Source organism: Borostomias antarcticus (genome assembly GCF_949987555.1).
Source record: "Borostomias antarcticus genome assembly, chromosome: 1".
NCBI lineage: Eukaryota > Metazoa > Chordata > Actinopteri > Stomiiformes > Stomiidae > Borostomias > Borostomias antarcticus.
Window position 1 is genome coordinate 41,609,051 of NC_140234.1, and position 26,461 is coordinate 41,635,511.

General features: G+C 48.6%; 1 protein-coding gene across 1 annotated transcript in view; it reads left to right on the top strand.

Moving 5' to 3' along the window:
- rasa2 (RAS p21 protein activator 2) overlaps positions 1-26,461 on the top strand; it is a 75,128-nt gene that overhangs the window by 28,534 nt on the left and 20,133 nt on the right. Inside the window, exons 10-19 of the mRNA XM_084449156.1 lie at positions 1,543-1,696; positions 4,459-4,604; positions 5,071-5,185; positions 7,369-7,443; positions 7,601-7,724; positions 21,074-21,180; positions 21,934-22,020; positions 22,812-22,889; positions 23,017-23,090; positions 24,052-24,158. Of these exons, the coding sequence (XP_084305282.1) occupies positions 1,543-1,696; positions 4,459-4,604; positions 5,071-5,185; positions 7,369-7,443; positions 7,601-7,724; positions 21,074-21,180; positions 21,934-22,020; positions 22,812-22,889; positions 23,017-23,090; positions 24,052-24,158 (1,067 nt within the window). The remainder of the gene's footprint in view (positions 1-1,542; positions 1,697-4,458; positions 4,605-5,070; positions 5,186-7,368; positions 7,444-7,600; positions 7,725-21,073; positions 21,181-21,933; positions 22,021-22,811; positions 22,890-23,016; positions 23,091-24,051; positions 24,159-26,461) is intronic.

Consider the following 26,461-nt stretch of genomic DNA (forward strand, 5'->3'; position numbering starts at 1 on the left):
CTGGTTATATATGCTGGTCCTGTCTGTGATTATCACTGGCTGGTTATATATGCTGGTCCTGTCTGTGATCATCACATACTGGTTTTATATGCTGGTCCTGTCTGTGATTATCACAGATTGGTTAATATATGCTGGTCCTGTCTGTGATTATCACTGGCTGGTTATATATGCTGTTTCTGTCTGTGATTATCACACACTGGTTATATGCTGGACCTGTCTGTAATTATCAGTTTGACATTTAACCTATATTTCCTACAGGTTCAACAGCTCGTTTTACCTGCCATCTGCTTCCCCTGTAGTTTGGTATTGGGAATGCTGTAGCCTGCTGTTAGCTCTAGTAATTATATATCTATAAGGACGCTGCTTCCTGTGTGTCCTTAGTCTGCTCTGAACACAGCGTCCAGTTGGTGGTGTTCTGTAAACACTGTGTGTGTGTGTGTGTGTGTGTGTGTGTGTGTGTGTGTGTGTGTGTGTGTGTGTGTAGGACTGTGCATGCGTGCGTGCGTGTGTGGGACTGCGTGTGTGTGTGCGTGCGTGTGTAGGACTGCGTGTGTGTGCGTGCGTGCGTACGTACGTGCGTGTGTGTGTGTATAGGACTGTGCAGATAGCGATCTGTGTTTTTGCATGAGGGCTGTGAGATGAGAGGGTGGCAGTTTTGCATGGAGACGGCCTCTCCCCCCCCCCCCCCCCGCGTCCTCCCTGCTGCACTGACCAGAGAGAGACTACACACACTCCGGTCTCTAAACACAGAGAGAGACTACACACACTCCAGTCTCTAAACACAGAGAGAGACTACACACACTCCAGTCTCTAAACACAGAGAGAGACTCCACACACTCCGATCTGTAACATAGACACACATACTGACCAGAGAGAGACTCCACACATACTGTCCAGAGAGACTCCACACACTCCGGTCTGTAACGCACACATACTGACCAGAGAGAGACTCCACACACTCCGGTCTGGAACCTAATGTACTGACTACTGACTTACTCCCAGAATGCCCCAGCTCAGGTCTGTGTTGGTCTGCCTCAGTAGCCGCGGGAGCAGATTATGGACAAACAGCAGCATCTTCTGCAGGGCTCAGACGAGATCTAACCCAAGGAAGGGCTCCACCTGCTGGTCAGAACGCTGCGCTGCGCAGACTGAAACAGCCACCTCCCACAGCGCTGCAGACTGTGTGTGTGTGTTTGTGTGTGTGTGTGCGTGGGTATGGGTGTGCTTGCAGATGTCGGGAATGTCCAGGCCAAAAGCTAAGGCCCTGGCAAGGTTCTGTTGGATGTGTGTGATAATTGTCAGTCGCCAAGTATGGAGGAGAAGCTGCTTCCTGTGTAGTCTGACGGGGGGCTCACACACTTCCGTTTGATGCGTGATCTTGTGCATCTATTATTGCTTGTGTTCAAGGATTTCTTGTCAAATGTAAACACAACATTTAAAGGTATTAAAGTGTGTGTGTGTGTGCGTGCGCGTGTCTGTGTGTGTGTGTGTGTGTGTGTGTGTGTGTGTGTGTGTGTGTGTGTGTGTGCTCTCTGGTCCTAGGTACCTCCTGCAGCCCAAGGGGACGGGGAACAAGTGGAAGGCGGAGGACCTGGGCTCTCTGCGTCTGAACGTGACCTTCACCCAGGACACCGTGCTGCCCCCCACCTGCTACTCCCCCCTGAGCGCCCTGCTGCTCAAGTCCCCCGACGTCAAGGTGCCTCCCACCACCTATCTGCCCCTACTACATACCCTCCCGCCACCTATCTGCCCCTACTACATACCCTCCCGCCACCTATCTGCCCCTACTACATACCCTCCCACCACCTATCTTCCCCTACTACATACCCTCCCACCACCTATCTGCCCCTACTACATACCCTCCCACCACCTATCTGCCCCTAGTACATACCCTCCCACCACCTATCTGCCCCTAGTACATACCCTCCCACCACCTATCTGCCCCTACTACATACCCTCCCATCACCTATCTTCCCCTACATACCCTCCCATCACCTATCTGCCCCTAGTACATACCCTCCCACCACCTACCTGCCCCTACTACATACCCTCCCACCACCTATCGGCCCCTACTACATACCCTCCCATCACCTATCTGCCCCTACTACATACCCTCCCATCACCTATCTGCCCCTACTACATACCCTCCCACCACCTACCTGCCCCTACTACATACCCTCCCACCACCTATCTGCCCCTACTACATACCCTCCCACCACCTATCTGCCCCTACTACAGACCCTCCCACCACACCATCCCAACATCCCTCCCTCTAAAATCCCACTCAGTCATCCCTCCCCCAACCCCCGCCCCACCAGACCTTGCACCCAAAACAAACAACAACCTGAGCAGAATACATACAAACCTATCAACAATAACTGTAAACAATAACTACAAACAAACAGACAAACAATAACTACAAACAGACAAACAAAAAAAGAGTTTAAAAAGGGGAGGGGGGAATCAGCTCGCCATGTCGTCAGTCAGAGCAGACCGTGTGTCTATGTAAGGGCTGTGGACCTTTCTGATGTACGTCTCTCTCTCTCACACACACACACACACACACACACTCAATCTCACACACACACTCAATCTCACACACAGACACACACACACGCAATCTGACACACACACAATCATTCACACACACACCTGTCCATCCGTCCACCTGGCTGTGCGTTTGATAGTCTCCTCCCTGTCACCAGCTCATCTCTGTGTCGGCGGTACAGCGTAGATATTGGCTGTTTTCGAAACCACATACTACTATACTGCATACTGGATACTGCATACTGTATGTACTGCATACTGTACTGATTTTTCATAGCAGTATGCAACGGCTAAATTGATTCATTTCTGCAGTATGCTAGCCCAGTACATCGCATGCATGATTGTAATATGATGATACGAGACAGATCAACTGGACTCATTTTGGCTCTCGTGATTGAAATATAAAATGACACACAGACTTGAGATCAACTGGACACATTTTATTGAAATTGTGCAAGTATTTCAAGTATTACTGTATCGCTTTAAGATCTGTTTCAGATGTTAAGCGCAATATAAATATAAGTAGGCTATTAGATGTATCAAAGGGAAACGTTCGCGACCAATAACAGCTGGCCATTAACATGATCATAAATCCATCAGATCGTGGTTTATCTACATATTTAAGAGGATCTTATGAAAAACGACTCGCATTTCGCATGAAACAACACAGCCGTGCGGCTTGTGACTGAACATGTTTTGTTTGCTAGTAGGTGTATTCATTCTGTTTCGAGCTCGGCGGGTTAGCTGTGAACTTCATGCCGCAACGAGAGATCCCGTCTCTGGGTGGACAGCTGTTCAACTCGCTTGGGACCAGGTCCCCTGGAGCTATTTCGCCTGGCTGCCCATCGCGTTGTTGTGAACAGAATGAATGAATGACTACACGAATGCGTCATTGATACCTTTGACTGCGCATGTCAAAGGTATCAGTGACGCGTTTTTTTCAAAGATGGCGCGGTCCTATAGGGCTTCACTCTTTCAAGCAGTCAGTGAATGGAGTGACCCTATACAGTTCTATTAATACATCCATGGCTGTGATGCATACTGGCAATTTTCCCCGAATCAGTACGTCATCCGGGTACTTTTCGCATACTGCAGATTTTCTTTTTGTTCGCATACTGCATACTGCATACTGCATACTGCATTTTGGCAAAATCAGTACATACTACTGTACCAGTATAGTAGGCGGTTTCGAAAACGGCCATTGTCCCCAGAAGTATGGAGGAAGGCCCCCCGTGACGAATTCTGACACATTTTAAGGTAGCAAATATTCTGCCGGTTAAAAAAAATAAAAAAGATTGCGAAACATAAGCTTTGTTGCAGCATATCGTTAATATCACATTGTATAGATAAATACAATGCTATTCTAGCTTTTACAAAGTTATAAATGTCATAATTATTGTGATTGCTGATATTTGCAGCTGGGATGAGAAGTCATGAGATTTCGTTAAAAAATCACTTCCTCTTTCCTTCGCTGGCTTCTGATTGGCTGCATGGATGCAGTTTGGCTCCTCCCCGCTGAGCGATCTCATTCCTAAAACTTGCAGACAGAATTGTCTGCCTCCCTGAGAACTGATCGCCTGCTCCCTGTCCTCATCAGCCCATCTCTGTGTCTGCGGCACACCACACACACACACACTCAATCACACACACACACACACACGCCTGTCCTGTCCATGCGTGCAGCTGCCTGTCTGTCTGACGTGTGGTCCCCTGCCTGTCCGTCTGACGTGTGGTCCTGCTGCCTGTCTGTCTGACGCGTGGTCCCCTGCCTGTCTGTCTGATGCGTGGTCCCCTGCATGCCTGTCTGTCTGACGTGTGGTCCCGTGTCTGTCTGACGTGTGGTCCCCTGCCTGTCTGTCTGACGTGTGGTCCCCTGCCTGTCTGTCTGACGTGTGGTCCCGTGTCTTGCAGCCCATCTCGGCGTCTGCGGCCCACATCCTGGGAGAGGTGTGTGGGGGCTGCGAGGCCGTGCTGCCCGTGGTCCGACTGCTGCTCCACCACAACCGCCTGGTCCCCTTCCTCTCCTCCATCACAGCCCTGGAGCTGGACAACACCCAGTAAGAACACACACACACACACACAGTCGCCTGGTCTCCTTCCTCTCCTCCACACACACACACACACACACACACACATTGGTCCCTTTCCTCTCCTCCATCACAGCCCTGGAGCTGGACAACACCCAGTAAGAACACACACACATACACACACACCCGTTGGTCCCCTTCCTCTCCTCCATCACAGCCCTGGAGCTGGACAACACCCAGTAAGAACACACACACACAGTCCGCTGGTCTCCTTCCTCTCCTCCACACGCACACACACACACACACACACACACACCATCCATTGTTACCTCATTACAGTCCATCTGAAAGGGTGGGGTAATAGCTCCAACCTGTCCTCAACTAAGAATGATGGAACCTTTGCAGTCCTGCTGCGTAGTTTGAGGCTTTGTATTTTTGGGCCAGACTGAAGCTCTTGACCTCTTACCTCTGACCTCTGTGACCTTTTTCTGTCCAGGGAGGCCAACACCATATTCCGTGGGAACTCCTTTGCGACGCGCTGCATCGACGACATGATGAAGATTGTGGGGAAGAGTTACCTGACGGTCACCTTGAAGTCAGTGTTGGATGAGGTACATTGCCATACCTCATCATAGGAACTTCCCTGATAGATATGAACTGCAGTCATTTCTGGCTTTTGTTCCCCCACCTGATGAAATGCGATCACTGTGTCCGTTATGCCGGGCTCACAAAACAGGATTTTTGGGACGATTTATCCCCGATTCGAAATCTGGTTACATCACGCACATAAGGAGAATCTTAACCGATGCTCTTCTGCAAATCTCAAACAAGCACACACTACAAGATTTGAAAATAACGTCTCAAAATCCTGTAGTGTGAACCTGGCATTAGTTATCTGCCACGAAATTTCGCAAAATAAAAAACCTGACGATGAGGGAACTTCCGGTGAGATGAGGCAGTAGGCAGCTGAACAGAGGAACTCCCGGTCAAATAAGTAAAAAAGAAAGGTAAAAAACCCTAAAACTATTATTTATAATCTGAAGAATATAAGACGTGAGCTTGGAATGAGCGAGAGGAAAAGTGAGAAAAACCAAACAATAAACAGATTGAGACGAAAGATAAATGAATGGATGAGGTCGGACCACGTGGGCTCCTAGCTAACGCAAACGCAGCTAGCAACGTCGATGAGCAAGCCAGTTGGGTGGCAGTGCTACAGGCTAACATATAAGCCAGCACGCAGGATAGCTTGGATGTCATGCAAGCGAAAATGGAGGCTAACCAGTGCGACGTGGACGCTAAATGGGATGGAATAGGTGGGCAAATGGAGGAGACCCTGAAAGAGATGGGGCAACTGAGGGAACACATGGACAAAATGGGAGATGAAGCAGGGGCTGGATAGCTTCCAAGAGGAAACGAGGAGGAGACTCGAGACGGTTGAGGCCCAAAAGAAAGAAATAGGGAACTTGGAGGAACGCGAGGCCGAGGAGTGGAGCACCGAGGTTCACGGAGTTCTGTCATCTTCGCTGGAACAACAAATTAAGCTCTAGGAGAGACTGAATGACCTGGAAGGAAGATGAAGACGAAATAACGTCCGAATATGGGGAATTAAAGGACTGGAGGGAGATTCGTTCCCTAAATATGTGGATAGGCTAATTCACAAAGAGTGAACAGAGTGAACAAGCCTCTAAGGGTGATTGTCAACTTTTTGAGATTTGAGGTCAAAGAGAAAGTCCTCAGGATGGCATGGCAGACGAAGGTGGAGGTCGAGGGGCAGAGAGTGTCTTTCGATCAGGACTATTCAGCGGAGGTAGCCAATAAACATGGGAGCTACCACAGGGCTGAAGAGAATTCTCAAGGATGGGGGATTCGATTTCAATCACCGATGACCACGCTGAGGGTCCACTGGAACGAAGGGTCTACAATAGCGCACAGGAGGCGGCGAGGGCCGTGCGACAGAGAGGGTAGACGGTACCAGACCAGGAAGAAGAGGGACCATCACTACGGCAGAGAATGGAAACAGCATGCAGGTGGTCCAGAGTCAGGAGGCGAGAGCGAATGGAGGGTGTCGGCGCTAGAGAGGGAAGATCTACAGCGTTTCAGGAGCGGAGCAGGCAGCAGTCGCCATGAACACTGGAGAATATGAGAGATGGACTTGAGAACAGTGAAGAACATGAGGACTAAAGGAAGTGGGGAGCCACGGTGACTCTGTCAGGGAAGTGCATAGATAGCTGAGGTTTAACTACAATGAAGAGTTTGAGTATTTTTTCCTCTTTCTTTTTCCCCGATTGACTCTTTGAAACATCACAGTGAGTGAGTAGCCTATGATACTGGTTTTAAGAGGGAAGGACGATGGATAGGTATGTGGAAACTGAAATATGTATTCAGGTAAATGTGACCTATGTTTATGATGAGGATCCGTTTTCCTCTCTTTTTTCTTTTTTTCCCCTCGATATGCTCATTGATTGGGCTAGGCTGAGGACGCGTTGTGACACCAGATTATAGGGTTTAAGGGTTATGAGGAAAATATATACAACACTCTAGCCGGGAGCCCCGGAGTTTCGCACAAATCTTGGACAACTATAGTTAGCTTTGGAGATTAGCAGTAGGAGAGATCTCCGCCACTAGGGGATGCCCTCTCATTAGGAGAGGCCTCTCCTCCCACCCACCAACAGGGGAAAGGGGGGTAGATTTGGAACCACCAAATGCCTTGGAAGACCAAGTTTTCCTTTTCAGTTTGTGTCTGTGCTCTGCTTTGGTCTGTCTCTCTACTATTTCCCCCCCCTTTTTTCCACAGATTTGTGAATCCAACAAAACATGTGAAATTGACCCAATCAAACTGAAGGAAGGAGACAACGTGGAAGTAAATAAGGTACAGTAAGAACCCGTCTGCATTGCAAACTGTATGTCAAGGTCATCGTAGCATGTAATGGTGTGTGTGTGCGTGCACGTGTGCGTGCGTGTGTGTGTGTGCATGCATGTGTGTGTTTGTGTGCGTGTGTGTGTGCGTGCGTGTGTGGTCTCTGCAGGAGAACCTGCAGGGGTATGTCCAGAAGGTGTTCTCCTCCATCACCCAGTCCAGCTCCAGCTGCCCCCCCCTCATGTGTGACGTGTTCAGGTCTCTGCGCCACATGGCGTCCAAGCGCTTCCCAGGTGAGAGGTCACGCTGATATAACCCCATTCCCAGGTGAGAGAGTGCAGGTCATGCTGATGTGACCCCATTCCCAGGTGAGAGAGCGCAGGTCACGCTGATATGACCCCATTCCCAGGTGAGAGAGTGCAGGTCATGCTGATATGACCCCATTCCCAGGTGAGAGAGCGCAGGTCACGCTGATATGACCCCATTCCCAGGTGAGCGCAGGTCACGCTGATATGACCCCATTCCCAGGTGAGAGGTCACGCTGATATGACCCCATTCCCATGTGAGAGACTGCAGGTCACGCTGATATGACCCCATTCCCAGGTGAGAGGTCACTCTGATATGACCCCATTCCCAGGTGAGAGGTCACTCTGATATGACCCCATTCCCAAGTGAGTGCAGGTCACGCTGATATGACCCCATTCCCAGGTGAGAGGTCACTCTGATATGACCCCATTCCCATGTGAGAGAGTGCAGGTCACGCTGATATGACCCCATTCCCAGGTGAGAGGTCACTCTGATATGACCCCATTCCCAGGTGAGAGGTCACTCTGATATGACCCCATTCCCAGGTGAGTGCAGGTCACGCTGATATGACCCCATTCCCAGGTGAGAGGTCACGCTGATATGACCCCATTCCCAGGTGAGAGAGCGCAGGTCACGCTGATAGAACCCCATCTGTGTGGGCGTGTCCAGGGTGGGAGTAGAACTCGGGCCTCCCGCTTGGGAGGCAGACGCTCACAGTTGCACCAGTAGGGACGTCCCTCTTGGAGGGGCTGTCAGCGCTCCTTTGAGGAGTGAGTTTCACGAGCTACTCCACTCGGTTAAGAAGGCGCCTCAGCAGCTCAAACCTGTAGTGATCATCATCATCCGAAAATATGGGTTTGGAATTCACTTCTACGCTGATGACACCCAGCTGTATGTTTCCACCAAATGTGAGACCATAAATGCTGCCACCACCCTTCTCACAAGTTGCCTGACCGACATCAAAGCTTGGATGCAGCAGAGCTTTCTCCATCTAAGCTGTGGAAAAACAGAAGTCATCCTGGTTGGCACCCAGGCCACCATCAATAAATGCAAACACTTCAGCCTCACCATAGATGGTGTCACAGCCGTTCCCTCCACTGAGGTCCGCAACCTTGGGGTGATATTGGACTGCCAACTCTACCTCGATGCCCACATAAAGAAACCACCAAGGTTTCTTTCTTCCATCTCAGAAACCTGGCAAAGATCCGTCATCTGCTCTCCCAACCAGCTGCTGAGCGCCTCATCCACGCCTTTGCTTCTACACGTCTGGACTACTGCAATGCCCTCCTAGTGGGGGCGTCTGCTAAATGCATCAACAGGCTGCAGTATGTCCAGAACTGTGCGACCCGTATTCTCACCCACACTTCCCCCCTCGAGCACATTACTCCAGTGTTATTCAACCTTCACTGGCTCCCTGTCCGCTCATGCATCAACAGGGCCAGACTGGGTGAATATTTCATGCCGGGAGTCATGCCCAAGTCAGGCCACGAGCCGAGCCGACGCGGTGAGATGGAACACATTCAGTTTCGTTTTGTTCACCGTGTGCCAGGACAGTTGGCGCGCCAGGCCACCGGGAAAACTCCAGACCGCCCCTGCGCATCGACTTTAAAGTCTTAACCCACACCTACCAAGCCATACATGCCACTGGCCCATCTGACCCCTCCGACCTCATCACCCTGTCCTGCCCTACACGCACCTTCCACTCCTCCAGCTCCATCATCCTCCAGCAGCCCCCCTACAGGCTCAAACCCATTGGAGCCAGGGCCCTCAGCTGTGCTGCTCCACGGCTGTGGAACACACTCCCAGACCCAATCAAAGAGGCAGAGGCTCTCAAGACCTTTAAAGCTCTCCTCAAAACACTGGCATTTAAAGACTTTTGTTGACCCCCCCCCCCCTACTTTTTTTTTTTTAATTTTATTTATTTTTTCCCTTATACAGTTTTTTTTCTTATTTTTTCTTTGTATTTTATAAGTGTGTGTGTCAGCATTCACACTATTGTTATACAGTTCTTTATTAGTGTGAAATAAATCGAGAATTTCGCCTAATTAATTTCCGCGCCCAAACCTTTCACACCAAGCGCGGTAAGAAAAATAGCGTTCCATGCATTCCACACAGAATTTGCGGAAAATAAAAACTCCATGTCAATCATTTTCATTCAGTTATCACGAGCCAGATGCTCCAGATGCTCCACCGACCACTTTTGCACCTAGGCTACTTTTGATGCAAAGTGTCACAAATCAAATTGTATTCAGCGCTTCAATGTTGCAATGGATATCCAACACATCGAAATAGCTGGTTACATGCAACGAGCGTGACAATTTCTCGAGCAGGATAGCCACCCCAAAAAATAAGTTTTTCCATTGATCACCAAGTTACTAGTGATGACTTTTGTTGTCTTTTATTATTGTCCTTATTTCAGCTCTGCGTTGTGTTTTGATTTCAATAAAAGACGGCCCCCAATCTCACACAATACCACACAGTCCAGTGTCTCCTTTTCAGGTGTATTCCAAATGAATCTCTCCAACACGGATTTGAGCCTCGAGCAAAAGCGGTTTATTACAGAAGGTTTAACATACAAAAGACGATGGCATGGCCTAATGTACAGTTGACCTCTCTGTATGCTGTCTGGACCCAAATCAAAGTATTGGTCTCGTTGCAACGTTATGTGGTTTGAGTGTCCCCCCTCCCTCGTCTCTTATTCGATAAGACTGTCTCTCTGGTCTCTTCTGTGGCCTTGTTTCGGTCCAGTTAACATACGCCGCCGCGGCGCCCAGGCCTTTATCTCTAACCACAACAATGGTGTTTGGCACAGAGTGTACCAGCCATGGAATGTCTTTATCTCATAGGTCTATGGAAGAGGGACACCGTTTCTTACCGAAAACTCAAGCCGACAGCCATACTCAGAGGTCAATCATCATAATTAGGAAATAGCTAACAGGATCATATTAAAAGGCATTTCTCTGAAAATCAACCATATTCAACAATCCCTCCTAAGATTATACTGTACGTGAACACGCAGAATCATAATGATCAAGAGAAATGTTGACTTCCAAAACCTAAACCTGAACAGCCATTATGCAGAAAGAAAAAGAATAACAGAAAAGTGTGCTTAAGATAAACATGCTACATCCGCATGCTAGACATCTCCTCATTAATCAAACCCTAAGCATCAGTTGTTCTGTTGGACAACGTCCCCAAATGCCAATGCAAGTTTCTCAATGTCCGTCACTAATAATTCGACCCCCATGCTATGCGGGAAAAAGAAAAGCACTATCTTTCTAGACCCCATGTGAGTGAGTATGCCATCCACAACCCCCGCCCTAGTCTCTCTCCTAGTACGGCGGATTTCAGAATGTTGAATTGGTCTTTCTCCCACTATCCCTTTAACCTCCTACCGCTGAGTCCCACAATCCTGATGGGTAACCACCCCTGGCAAGGTAACCCCCAAACAAACAGGAACCCGTCCTACCAGTTCCTTGGTAGGACCGTCTCCCCCCAAACCCAGTAGACCCCCCTAGGGTGCGCAAGTTCTATCTACCACATTTCGGAGCAGTACAAAGCCTAGTATGCAGACACTGGCTGTGCCCCACATCCACTGCTCCCCTCTCTCTCTGTAGACAAAAACAGCCCTGGGTTGTCTGCGGAAGAGACCCTGGTGAACTGATCTGAGCCCACTTTTGCGGTCCTAACCCCCCGTTCTCTGTAGGTCCCTCCAGAGTGGAATCTAACACCATCATCTGAACAATCCCTCTTTCTAATTCAGCGTCTGCTACTTCCCTGGAACAGTTGATGTATCGTAGCATTAAAGTAGAGTTAAAGGGGTGTGCCATTTGAGGCACTCCGCTCGCTTGGGAGTCTGGCATCTGCCTACACACAAACATGATGACACATTCTTGACTGACGTAGTTACCTCATAAGCCCAATTTCAAAGTGAGGTTTTCCATGGCTGACTGTGTTGGTCTGACCACGGAAAACCACAGGATGATAAGACACAAACCCTACATGATCTGAACATGAGTGTCCCCGGCCCAGAGATATAGAACCTTTTTAACGACATACCCTTCACAATACCCCTGTCTCCGTTTTAATGAGTATATCTCAAGTGCAACCTGGAGTTTTTATTCACAGAATGACAATAACCTACACCCTCCACGTCCTGTCCCTGACCAGCAAGCTGTAAATAAAAGATGTGGTTATTTTGTGGTGTGAAAGTTCAAATGTCCTGTCTTGGTCGTTGACGTCTCCACCCGGAGTAGTGTAGTCTTCCCTGTGTCCCAAGTCAACCCGGAAGTCCTTCTCTCCAACTCCACCTGTTAGCACAGAAAAACACAAGAAAACTGTGATAGTATCATTCATTCCACGACTGATTGTGATAGCATATCTCTCACTCTCTCTCACTCTCTTTCTCACTCAGACCAGACCTAGAGGTTAGGGTTTCACCAAATCCTTATTGTTTCATTATCCTATTTCTAGAAGAGCCCCCCCCCCACTCCAGACTGTAAGGTCCGTTTTAAACCTGCCTGCAGTCTTAACACCCATTCTCTCTAGCCCTTTAGCAGCACTACAGTCATCCGAGCAGTGGGCACAGGTTTAGAGCATTACGTCGTAATTCTCTAATTTGTCGTCTTCATCCTGAGTGGGCCCCTGTACTAACCTGTACAGTTCTTTAGCTCAAGGTCTCTGCTCGAACAACAGCTGCCACGACTGTCCCTAGTTTTGGGGTGCTAAGCCTGAGCGCTATTCTACCCGATGTTTTTAAGTCTGGAGTGGTTGGCTCTACAATTTATCCAATTCAATACTACAAGGGTGTGTTCGCTTGGAGGTGTACTCAGTCTAATCTGTGTCTGGTGGTGCAACCACTTTGCATTGACTGGCATGAATCCAGTTGGGTTTCCCTGCTACCTTTACTGCCGCGTGGGTGATGAGCAAGATCTGATAAGGTCCATCCCCTTCGCATCTAATTTCTCTTCTTTGAAAACTCCTTTATCATTACATACTGGCCTGGGATTAAAGCCTGTCCCCCCTCGGGGATCTCGCTCCATACTGCCAGCACCTGTTTGTGGGCCTTGGCCACAGCCATGCTCAATTACTCACAGTAACCACTCAACACCTCACTAGTGAGATGAACATCTGCCTGCCACAGATGACCTCGAAAGGGCCAAGTCCCATCTCCTGATTGTGTTGCTCGAATGGAGCAAAGCACAAGACTCAAAGCGTCGGGCCAAATCACGCCCTCCTGATGACTTTGTGAGTCTCCCCTTGATGACACGGTTCATTCTTTCAGTCTGAGTCCACTTCTCTGAGGATGATAAGAACAGTGAAGTGAATCTGTGTTGCCAGATAAGGGAGCAACCGTTGTGGTGCAACCAATTTCTGACCTTGTCGCCACACTCATCTGAGTCCATTTCTGCCCCATTCTCCATCCATGTCCACACCTCCCCCCCTCTCAGTCTCTACCTGTATCACCTTGTGGTCAGTGACAGTATCAATCTGATACGGGGGTGCAGGTTGGGCTGAGGACAAATGCGCTTGTATGGTATCTCTGTCACGAGCTGTCTGTTCTGCTGCTTGGTCAACCAGAGTGTTACCTCGACTCAAACTTCATGAGAGTGTCCTTTGACCTTAAACACTGTCACCTTTTGTAAGGCTGATGGCCTCCATGAGCTCCCTAACCAACTCTCCATTCTTAATGGGCATCCCTAAATGCTGACAGGAAACCTCTTTGTTTCCTAAGCTCTCCAAAGTCATGCCATGTGCATACCGACTGACTACATGAATGTTTGCAGTCTTGCCCTTTAAGTGGAAAGTGATGGGAGACATTTCGCATAGGTGATTACGCAACGCCTGATGATAGGTGTTTGGGAAGTTGTGTAAACCCAATTGGCGTTCAAATGAACTGATATTGATCTCCATCAATATTGAAAGCTGTCCCCGGTTGCAGCCCTCCTGCAAGAGGGACGCTAAGCCTTGTGTCATGTTGATGACTGAAACCCAATTGGTGTTCAGGTTTCAAGGCACTGAAAATGGTGGACAGGTCTCCACCAGGGGCTCTATCTTATCCCCATACTCATTGGCCACTCTGTAGTTCACACAGAGGCGCCATTCACCTGAAGGTTTCAACACAGGCCACGCTGGGCTGTTGGAGGCCCTGTGAGTTTAGAAACCTTCTATCACTTCTGTCTTCTGCCCAGATTGGCAACTCTGCTAAGTCAGGTTTGTTTACCCAACTCCGACTCCATTTAACTTTCCCTTGTGGGAACTGAGGGGATGAATCTATCTGTTAACACCTCAAGGCCCAGTAGGGGTAATCCTACCAGTCCCACACACACAGAGGTCGTGAGAGACACAGATCCCAATTCCAGCAGTTCCAACGGTTTTTCTCACCCAAAAATAGGCTCCCCCCCCTTCACCAATGCATGCCTGCCTTGCTCTCTCAACATGGTGTCGGTTCTCTCCAGACAGCGATGAGGAGTGATGGTAGCCACCCCCCCCCCTCGCATCAAAGAGGAACTCTACATGTTTTGGCGTACGTTCAAGGTGGTTGTTACACCCAGGCCTTCTGGCTTCTGTAACAGGGTGGCCTTGGCCATGGAGCGGCATCATCTGTTGAATAATGGGGGAGCCGTGTGAGGGTGAAAGTTGTTCTCTGAGCTTCTGTTCCCGCAAAGATGACAGCGTTCTCATTTGTAATCCCTAGCTCTGAATGGGATCTGTGGAGCTCTGGCTTTCTCCTCTACTCTCTTGACCTTGGTGGTGATTGCTTTAGTTAGAGTGTCCCCGACCAACGGGTGACTGGCCTGAGCCATGTTCACATCACCTACATCGCATGGATGTTTTACACTAGCCGACCAGCATTCTAGATTGCCATCTGCACCGACAGTAACACCCCCTGGTCGTATGGGGCGCCAGTTCGAAACAGCTGGTGGGAGTGTTACATCTACAGTACGATCCCTCCTCTCTCTCCTGAGCTTGTGAGGAGAGGGCGGAAAACTCAACTCCTCCTTTAACCTCTAGTAATGTCTGTCCTCATCTGACAGCATTGTCAGCCCCGCCCCCTGCAGTGGGACGGGCTCACTTTGGTAAGATGAGACAGACCTCGGACCGTCATTGACGGTGTTCTATCTCCTCCTCCGACTCCCCTCTCTAAGTCTACTCTGCTCTCGCTGATAGTCAAGCTGTAGTTTGGCTCTGTGGCTAAGGGAGGGGCTGAGTCGGGAGCGAGAAGGAACGACTCAAGCACTCCGCTGGAGCAGATAAGGTCTTGGTTCACACACAGTATGATTTTATCACAGTGACCTAACCAAACCGCTTCCCTAGAATATGTATATATACATGTACATCTAGAATCCATGTGCGACAATACACATACATAACAAACTCATCCAAAACCCCGGCCTTCTCAAGGACTGGCCGATCCTTAGAAGTGAATATACCCTCCACCAATCTCTCGTGTGGGCGGGCAACCCCAGGGTGATAACCCTGCTGGTCTTGCTTAAGAAAGTCTTAAGGGCTTCATATACCTGTTCACAGTCTTTCATGTGAGTAGGTACCCCAGGATGTCCAATATCCTGCAAGTCTTCCTTAGTAAAGCCTAAGGGCCACATATACCTTTCACAGTTTTACATGTGAGAAGGCACCCCAGGATGTACAATATCCTGCAGGTCTACTTTAAGGCAATTCCCTGTCTCCCACAGGCTGTCCTTAAAGGCTACACATAGAGAAGTGGTCTACTTCACATAACAAAACAATGCACGCACCTTGGCAGATACCTTGGCATTACTAACATAAGACATGTAGCTACATATAGACATACATTTACATCCAGCACTGGTTTTGTTTTACGTGTTGAGAGACTATGTGTGGTATAGTTGAGATTTACTGATTTTTTTCTTTATGATCGGGATATCGAACCCACTCACCCAGTTGGGTCTGATTGTCTGTCCGGGGTTGTTCAGGTCACAGCTGCACTGCCAGGCGTCTCCCGTGGCTGTAGCTGTCTGCTTTGGCTGACGACCAGTCTTGGACTTTCTCAGGGTTTGATGTCCGATCCGGGTCACGGCACCAATTGATGACTTTCGTTGTCTTTTATTATTGTCCTTATTTCACCTCTGCGTTGTGTTTTGATTTCAATAAAAGACGGCCCCCAATCTCACACAATACCACACAGTCCAGTGTCTCCTTTTCAGGTGTATTCCAAATGAATCTCTCCAACACGGATTTGAGCCTCGAGCAAAAGCGGTTTATTACAGAAGGTTTAACATACAAAAGACGATGGCATGGCCTAATGTACAGTTGACCTCTCTGTATGCTGTCTGGACCCAAATCAAAGTATTGGTCTCGTTGCAACGTTCTTTGGTGGTTTGAGTGTCCCCCCTCCCTCGTCTCTTCTCTGATAAGACTGTCTCTCTGGTGTCTTCTGTGGCCTTGTTTCGGTCCAGTTAACCTACGCCGCCTCGGCGCCCAGGCCTTTATCTCTAACCACAACAATGGTGTTTGGCCCAGAGTGTACCAGCCATGGAATGTCTTTATCTCATAAGTCTATGGAAGAGGGACACCGTTTCTTACCGAAAACTGAAGCCGACAGCCATACTCAGAGGTCAATCATCATAATTAGGAAATAGCTAACAGGATCATATTAAAAGGCATTTCTCTGAAAATCAACCATATTCAACACTAGCGACTCACTACAGTAAAGGAAATGTCGATCCATATCTCTTCAGACAAGCTTATTCATTTGGTAGAGCTATATCCAACCTTGTATGATAAGAAGCTAAGCACTTACAAAGACACTGAAATGAAGGACAATATCTGGGGCAAGGTTGCTGAACAATTTGGGACAGATGACGTGAGTAGCGATACATGTACTAACCCACTTAGCTAATGTTAACCATAGCTAATGTTAATGGCCTAATGTTAGTTGTCGACGTTGTTGTAACAGTCTGATTTCGCTATAGGCTATAACGTTATCAGAAACCTTCGTGGTCATTGTGAAAACAAGTAGGTTAGCTAACTCCAATCACTGCTGTCTGCTGCTATAGCTACGCTAACGGTACTGCAAGTTTGCCTCTAGCCTATTACAGAGTGGTCTAAAGTAGGCACGTTAGATCTAGACCGTCCAGATTTATTAGGCTACAGTAGGGACCTAATTATAGCTATTCTACACAGTGATCTCCCACACCAAAAAGAGGATTTTTGCAGATGGGCTCTTCAACAGGCTCTCGGGCTGTGCTGTCAGCATGTTCGGCTTGCCGTCATTTGATTGTAACGTGCCTGTCAGGCCAGAGAAATCCGCAGAAAAATCAAAATATTTGCGGAAAAAATAAATTTAGCTTTTGGAACACGGAAATTTTGCGTTTGGTGTGAAGAGACTAATTGAGAAATGAGTTTTGATTTTATTTTACTTTTTTCGCAAGAATATTCGCGTTTGGTGTGAAAATACCTTTATCCAGTTCTTTATTTTTACTTCTTCCGTACGTTTTTCTCGCTCTCTGTAACTCCTTCATACTTTGAGCTACTGAAACCATTCAAGTATCAAAATGTTCAGCTCTTTAAGGACGTGTGGACTTCTTTCTGATTTTTTATACTTTTTTATTATACTTTAAAAAAATTCAGCTTTTTCTACATTTTTTTTTTATGGAAGTCAATGGGGGAGTTTTGAAACCTTCTTCAGCCTTGTCCAGCTCCTTAAGGTCGAGAATTGCGCTCAATAAAATGGATTTATTATTATTATTATTATTATTATTATTATTACTAAAACACTGTCACATCAGGTAAAACAGCTACATGTTTGTATGTAGCATGTTTCATGTAATGATGAATGCAGTAGGGCCTGCACACTTCTGTCCTCCCTCCTCTCAACCTCAACACCTCAGTTCTCTACCACGCCAGCTACCTCCTCTCAACCTCAACACCTCAGTTCTCTACCACACCAGCTACCTCCACTCAACCTCAACACCTCAGTTCTCTACCACGCCAGCTACCTCCTCTCAACCTCAACACCTCAGTTCTCTACCACGCCAGCTACCTCCTCTCAACCTCAACACCTCAGTTCTCTACCACGCCAGCTACCTCCTCTCAACCTCAACACCTCAGTTCTCTACCACGCCAGCTACTTCCTCTCAACCTGAACACCTCAGTTTTCTACCACACCAGCTACCTCCACTCAACCTCAACACCTCAGTTCTCTACCACACCAGCTACCTCCACTCAACCTCAACACCTCAGTTCTCTACCACGTCAGCTACCTCCTCTCAACCTCAACACCTCAGTTCTCTACCACGCCAGCTACCTCCACTTAACCTCAACACCTCAGTTCTCTACCACGCCAGCTACCTCCTCTCAACCTCAACACCTCAGTTCTCTACCACGCCAGCTACCTCCTCTCAACCTCAACACCTCAGTTCTCTACCACGCCAGCTACCTCCTCTCAACCTCAACACCTCAGTTCTCTACCACGCCAGCTACTTCCTCTCAACCTGAACACCTCAGTTTTCTACCACACCAGCTACCTCCACTCAACCTCAACACCTCAGTTCTCTACCACACCAGCTACCTCCACTCAACCTCAACACCTCAGTTCTCTACCACGTCAGCTACCTCCTCTCAACCTCAACACCTCAGTTCTCTACCACACCAGCTACCTCCACTCAACCTCAACACCTCTCTTACATGCCTTTTTTCGTGGTGGAAAGCCCCACAAAGCAAGTTTTACATTACATTACAGTCATTTAGCAGACGCTTTTATCCAAAGCGACTAACAATAATTGCATTTAATTGCCAGAACTCACAAGTGCATCTCCTTTCTAAAACAAGTGACTAAGAGTATAATCTAGTGCTGAAGGCAAAGTGCATGAATAGCCATCTAAAATACAATAAAATACAATAAGTGCTTAGGAGGGAGGATTATTGTAGTACTTCTTGAAGATGTGAGTTTTGAGCCTACGGTGAAAGATGGGCAGCGACTCTGCTGTCCTGACGTCAGTGGGCAGTTCATTCCACCACTGCGGGGCCAGGACAGAGAAGAGCCGTGACCGTGTCGATCGACCGCAGGGGCCTCGGAGTGACGGGGCAACCAGTCGCCCCGAGGTAGCAGAGCGTAACGGTTAGGAGGGGGTGTAGGGTTTAACCATGGCCTGGAGGTAGGAGGGGGCTGATGAGTAGAGTTGAGTAGGTACTTGTTGGTTCGGTGGAAATGGGGCAGAAGACATAAAGACATCATTCATAAAACCAGGCCAGAGCTGTACAGTATGGGCCTTAGTGGGCGTTGTGTTAAATATACATTCATGTATTCAGTATAGGACCCGTGTTCAGTATAGGACCCGTGTTCAGTATAGGACCCGTGTTCCTTTTGTCTGCAAGAACAACTGCCTTTCAAATAAACCTCTAAAATAAAAACCAAGTTTTTAGACAATAAAACCCAAATGTTTTTAGACAATAAAACCCAAATGTTTTTAGACAATAAAACCCAAATGTTTTTAGACAATAAACCCCAAATGTTTTTAGACAATAAAACCCAAATGTTTTAGACAATAAAACCCAAATGTTTTTAGACAATAAAACCCAAATGTTTTTAGACAATAAAACCAAAATGTTTTTAGACAATAAAACCAAAATGTTTTTAGACAATACCATCCGAGCCAGTTGAGTAGGACACAGGGTTCTTTGGAGGGATACAGAGGGCCAGTAATATACAATGTGATGCAGTATGCTTTACATAACAGAGAGAGTGAGTTTAAAACACAGCAGTCGCTTCTAGGAGTTGCTGCTCCCATTGATGGGGTCCAACAAGCCAGCCACCACGCTTACAGGAATGGGCAATGGAAGAAAAGCTCTGGCTGTTCATCAAATTTGCCTGGTTTAAATCGTTGAAGCTGAATGGCACGAAAGGCCATGTTCAACAGTAACACTTTTTGAACGATGTGCTGTTGTAATAATTCACTGACCCCTCTCTCTCTCTCTCTCTCTCTCTCTCTGACCCCTGTCTCTCTGGCCCCTCTCTCTCTCTGACCCCTCTCTCTCTCTCTGGTCTCTCTCTCTCTCTCTGGTCTCTCTCTCTCTCTGGTCTCTCTCTGGCCTCTCTCTCTCTGACCCCTCTCTCTCTCTCTCTCTCTCTCTCTGACCCCTCTCTCTCTCTCCCTGGCCCCGCTCTCTCTCTCCCTGACCTCTTTCTCTCTCTTTAACCCCTCTCTCTCTCTCCCTGACCCCCCCCCCCCTCTCTCTCTCTCTGGCCCCTCTCTCTTTCTCTGGTCCCCCTCTCTCTCTCTGACCTCTCTCTCTCTCTTTCTGACCCCCCCTCTCTCTCTCTCTCTCTCTCTCTCTGACCTCTCTGTTTCTGCCCCCCCTCTCTCTCTCCCTGACTCCTCTCTCTCTGTCTCTCTGACCCTTCTCTCTCTCTGACCACCCCCCCTCTCTCTCTCTCCCTCCCTCCCTGACTCCTCTCTCTGACCCCTCTCTCTCTACCTCCCTCCCTGACTCCTCTCTCTCTCTCCCTCCCTCCCTGACTCCTCTCTCTCTGACCTCTCTCTCTCTCTGACCCCCCTCTCTCTGACCTCTCTCTCTCTGACCCCTCTCTCTCTTTCTCTCTCTGACCTCTCTCTCTCTCTCCGACCCCTCTCTCTCTCTCTCTCTGACCCCTCTCTCTCTCTCTCTCTCTCTCTCCCTGGCCCCCCTCAGTCTCTTCTCCTCCTGACCTCTGCCCACCGCCCACCCCTCTCTCCTCCTGACCCTCATGTCCAGTTCTCTCTCCTCTCTCTCCTCCTCCTGACCCTCATGTTCTCCTCTCTCTCCTCCTCCTGAGCCTCAGGTTCTCCTCTCTCTCTCCTCCTCCTGACCCTCATGTTCTCCTCTCTCTCCTCCTCCTGAGCCTCATGTTCTCCTCTCTCTCTCCTCCTCCTGACCCTCATGTTCTCCTCTCTCTCCTCCTCCTGACCCTCATGTCCAGTTCTCTCTCCTCTCTCTCCTCCTCCTGACCCTCATGTTCTCCTCTCTCTCCTCCTCCTGACCCTCATGTTCTCCTCTCTCCTCCTCCTGACCCTCATGTTCTCCTCTCTCCTCCTCCTGACCCTCATGTTCTCCTCTCTCTCCTCCTCCTGACCCTCATGTTCTCCTCTCTCCTCCTCCTGACCCTCATGTTCTCCTCTCTCTCGTCCTGACCCTCTCCTCTCTCTCCTCCTGACCCTCATGTTCTCCTCTCTCTCCTCCTCCTGACCCTCATGTTCTCCTCTCTCTCCTCCTGATCCTCATGTTCTCCTCTCTCTCCCCCAGCTGACCCTCATGTTCTCCTCTCTCTTCCCCAGCTGGCCCTCATGTTCTCCTCTCTCTCCTCTCTCTCCCCCAGCTGACCCTCATGTTCAGTACTCGGCTGTCAGCAGCTTTGTGTTCTTGCGCTTCTTCGCCGTGGCGGTCCTCTCTCCGCACACGTTCCAGCTCCGCCCCCACCACCCCGTGAGTCACTCTGCAGGAACACCCACCCGCCAAAACATCATATCATCTGCACATAATGCAGTTATTATACATTTGAAGTGTGTCACTGACTGCAGTATATCATGTCATCAGTCTGCAGGATTTAGTGCTGTGATCACAACATAACATCATTCTATTTATGTTGTTGATGGTAGTGATGTTCATGTAAAGATGTGGTTCATATGATGTGGTTAATGTAAAGATGTAGTTCATATGATGTGGTTCATGTAAAGATGTAGTTCATGTGATGTGGTTCATGTGATGTGGTTCATGTGATGTGGTTTGTGTGATGTGGTTTGTGATGTGATTCGTGTGATGTGGTTTGTGTGATGTGGTTTGTGTGATGTGGTTTGTGTGATGTGGTTCGTGTGATGTTGTTCGTGTGATGTGGTTTGTATGATGTGGTTCATGTGATGTGGTTCGTGTGGTTCATGTGATGTGGTCCATGTGTTGTGGTTTGTGGGATGTGGTTTGTGTGATGTGGTTCATGTGATGTGGTTCGTGTGATGTGGTTCGTGTGATGTGGTTCGTGTGATGTGGTTCGTGTGATGTGGTTCGTGTGGTTCATGTGATGTGGTTTGTGTGATGTGGTTTGTGTGATGTGGTTCGTGTGATGTGGTTCGTGTGATGTGGTTCGTGTGATGTGGTTCGTGTGATGTGGTTCGTGTGATGTGGTTCGTGTGATGTGGTTCGTGTGATGTGGTGTGAGCTCCTGTCTCTCTCCCTGCCTTCCAGGACCCTGAGATCTCCCGCACGCTCACTCTCATCTCCAAAACCATCCAGACGCTGGGCAGCTGGGGCAGCCTGTCCAAAAACAAACTGGTAAGGCCAGGAGAAGGGCTGTCAGCTGGCCAGGAGAAGGGCTGTCAGCTGGTCAGGAGAAGGGGTGTCAGCTGGTCAGGAGTAGGGCTGTCAGCTGATCAGGAGAAGGGCTGTCAGCTGGTCAGGAGAAGGGCTGTCAGCTGGTCAGGAGAAGGGCTGTCAGCTGGTCAGGAGAAGGGCTGTCAGCTGGTCAGGAGTAGGGCTGTCAGCTGGTCAGGAGTAGGGCTGTCAGCTGGTCAGGAGAAGGGGTGTCAGCTGGTCAGGAGTAGGGCTGTCAGCTGATCAGGAGAAGGGCTGTCAGCTGGTCAGGAGAAGGGCTGTCAGCTGATCAGGAGAAGGGCTGTCAGCTGGTCAGGAGAAGGGCTGTCAGCTGGTCAGGAGAAGGGCTGTCAGCTGGTCAGGAGAAGGGCTGGCAGCTGGCCAGGAGTAGGGCTGTCAGCTGGTCAGGAGTAGGGCTGTCAGCTGGTCTGTAGGTCAGGAGTAGGGCTGTTAGCTGGTCTGTAGGTCAGGAGTAGGGCTGTCAGCTGGTCTGTAGGTCAGGAGTAGGGCTGTCAGCTGGTCAGGAGTAGGGCTGTCAGCTGGTCTGTAGGTCAGGGGTAGGGCTGTCAGCTGGTCTGTAGGTCAGGAGTAGGGCTGTCAGCTGGTCTGTAGGTCAGGGGTAGGGCTGTCAGCTGGTCTGTAGGTCAGGAGTAGGGCTGTTAGCTGGTCTGTAGGTCAGGAGTAGGGCTGTTAGCTGGTCTGTAGGTCAGTTTCTTGTAGTAGAATGAACTCATGTTTGGTTTCTCTTCCAGTCAAGTTTCAAGGAGTCCTACATGTACGATTTCTTCAAGTCATTCCAAGAAGACAAATGTATTGAAAAGGTTAAAAAGGTAACTACTTATGTCTATTGCTATCACACCCATCACACCTGTAAAGACACTGGAGCACCTCAGCGACTGGTGTTTCCATGTTGTCATTCTGTGCCCCCTGTGCTCTGCTGACCTCTGACCTGTCCAGTTCCTAGATGAGATCTCCTCCAACGTGAGCAAGGAGTCCAGCGGGGTGGAGGACTCTCTGGTTCTGAAGGAGGGGTGAGTGGGGATGCTCCTAGGGTCATACCATTAGATGGTTCTGAAGGAGGGGTGAGTGGGGGTGCTCCTAGGGTCATACCATTAGATGGTTCTGAAGGAGGGGTGAGTGGGGATGCTCCTAGGGTCATACCATTAGATGGTTCTGAAGGAGGGGTGAGTGGGGGTGCTCCTAGGGTCATACCATTAGATGGTTCTGAAGGAGGGGTGAGTGGGGGTGCTCCTAGGGTCATACCATTAGATGGTTCTGAAGGAGGGGTGAGTGGGGGTGCTCCTAGGGTCATACCATTAGATGGTTCTGAAGGAGAGGTGAGTGGGGATGCTCCTAGGGTCATACCATTAGATGGTTCTGAAGGAGGGGTGAGTGGGGATGCTCCTAGGGTCATACCATTAGATGGTTCTGAAGGAGGGGTGAGTGGCTCTGCTCCTAGGGTCATACCATTAGATGGTTCTGAAGGAGGGGTGAGTGGGGATGCTCCTAGGGTCATACCATTAGATGGTTCTGAAGGAGGGGTGAGTGGGGATGCTCCTAGGGTCATACCATTAGATGGTTCTGAAGGAGGGGTGGGTGACTCTGCTCGTAGGGTCGTACCATTAGATGGTTCTGCAGGAGGGGTGAGTGGGGGTGCTGCTAGGGTCATACCATTAGATGGCTCTGAAGGAGGGGTGAGTGACTCTGCTCGTAGGGTCATACCATTAGATAGTTCTGAAGGAGGAGTGAGTGGGGATGCTCCTAGGGTCATACCATTAGATGGTTCTGAAGGAGGGGTGAGTGGGGATGCTCCTAGGGTCATACCATTAGATGGTTCTGAAGGAGGGGTGAGTGGGGATGCTCCTAGGGTCGTACCATTAGATGGTTCTGAAGGAGGGGTGAGTGGGGATGCTCCTAGGGTCGTACAGTACCATCGGAGGACAGAGTTTTCCATGTTGGGTTCTGATCCGTCTTGTGTGAATGTCTCCCCAGGGAGGTGCAGAAGAGGGCCCAGGGAAGGAAACGGATCGGCAAGAAGAACTTCAAAAAGAGGTGGCTCAGGGTCACCAACAGGGAGCTGTCCTACCACAAGCACAGAGGTGAGAGCTCCCTTTGCACAACACACGGGGACAGGAGGGGGTAGTCTTTGAATTGGGTCAGACAACTGCTTGCTTCACACACTTGGTGTGTTGGATTTGGTCGACTCTCCTTGGCAACATCTCCCTATAGCCTAGTGGCAAATAGCCAGAATGGGCTGTGGTTTTTGAAGTACTGCTCCCAGAGCTAGAACACAACACAGGAATGTCTTTCCTCATCTCTCCCATATGGATTTCTTTTACAAAACAATTTTACTGCAAAGATGGTTAAATTAAAAGAGGTTCAAATTTACTGTATATGAACTAAAATTCAGGTTCAGACATATAAACTCATGTACAGTTGGGGGAAGCTGGAAATTATCCATCCTGCAGCATTTCACCATCACGGTATTTGGCAGGGAAATCCTGTTGGAAATCTCATGGGATTTCAGACAGGTATTATTTCGTTTTAGTGATGCACCACCGCCAGGTGGTGTATTTGAGCAGATTTAGCAGGCTTGGCTCACAGTGTATTTCTCCTATAGTCTACGAATGAAGACAAGCCTGATCATTGCATCATTAAATTTCACATTCTTTAATTGAAATTCTCTGTTGTAAAGCAATTTGAGCTGAATTTATCTGTATGAAAGGTGGTATAAAAATAATGTTTTATTGTTATTATTACCTTATTCTTTTTCTGTATCTGGATGTAATTTAATTATTACGAACACATATCTACGTATCTATCTCAGTAACTGATGTTGGGTCAAGACGTGATGTCTGTCTGATGTCTCCATAAAATAACATAGTATTGCTAACAATGGCTAACAATAGCTAACTTGCCGAGAACTACAAAGATGGGGCAAAAATGGGGGTATTGCGTTTTGTTTCTGGAACACATTCAACTGGGATGGAACGCCGTTCCGGGCACCAAATCCTGAGCTCCGATACAAATGGAACGCAGCATCAGACGTAATTCGTAAACCCTGTGATTCGTAAACCCTGGAAGTAGCTTTGAAGACGGGGCACCAGCTAATGGAAGAAGTTTGGAACCACTAGGACCCTTCCTAGAGCTGGCCGCCCGGCCAAACTGAGTAATCTTGGGAGAAGGGCCTTGGTCAGGGAGGTGACAAAGAACCAGACGGTCACTCTGACAGAGCTCCAGTGTTCATCTGTGGACATCTGAAAACCTTCCAGAAGGACAACCATCTCTGCAGCACTCCACCAATCAGGCCTTTATGGTAGAGTGGCCAGACGGAAACCTCTCCTCAGTAAAAGGCACATGACAGCCTGCTTGGAGTTTGCCAAAAGGCACCTAAAGGACTCTCAGACTATGAGAAACAAAATTCTCTGGTCTGATGAAACCAAGATTGAACTCTTTGGTCTTGAGGAAACCAGGCACCGCTCATCACCTGGCCAATACCATCCCTACGGTGAAGCATGGTGGTGGCATCATGCTGTGGGGATGTTTTTCAATGGCAGGAACTGGGAGACTAGTCAGGATTGAGGGAAAGATGAACAGTGGAATCCTTGATGAAAACCTGCTCCAGAGAGCTCAGGACCTCAGACTGGGGCGAAGGTTTACCTTCCAACAGGATAACGACCCTAAGCACACAGCCAAGACAATGAAGGAGTGGCTTTGGGACAAGTCTGTGAATGTCCTTGAGTGGCCCAGCCAGAGCCCAGACTTGAACCTGATTGAACATCTCTGGAGAGATCTGAAAATAGCTGTGCAGTGACGCTCCCCATCTAAACTGACAGAGCTTGAGAGGATCTGCAGAGAAGAGTGGGAGAAATACCCCAAATACAGGTGTGCCAAGCTTGTAGCATCATACGCAAGAAGGTTTGAGGCTGTTTTGATCACTGCCAAAGGTGCCTCGGGAACGCTCCCTCCCCAAACCAATCCCATAGACAAAGTATTGAGTTATGGGTGTGAATACTTATGTACATGTTCAGTTTTTTAAAAATACATTTGCAAAAAAATCACTTAGTCATTATGGTGTATTGTCTGTAGATAGACAATGAAGAGCTATGAGTACTTCCTGGATGCACTGTAGATACCTGTCCATATTCAGAGTCACAGGGCATCTCCTGTGTCAGCAGTGTGCTGGTCAATAGTCAGTCCTCCTGTAGAGGTGATGGGACAAATCCATTCATGTAAGAATCACAATTGTACCATTTACCATTATTGATCGATTCATAAATTCAGAAAAAAAATCCCCCCCAGATTTTTTGTTTGTTTGTTTTTGTAATTGACCTGGGTGAGTCCAAGGTATCAGGAAGACAATGACCATTTGACCATCAGAAACTCACGTCTTTTGTATATA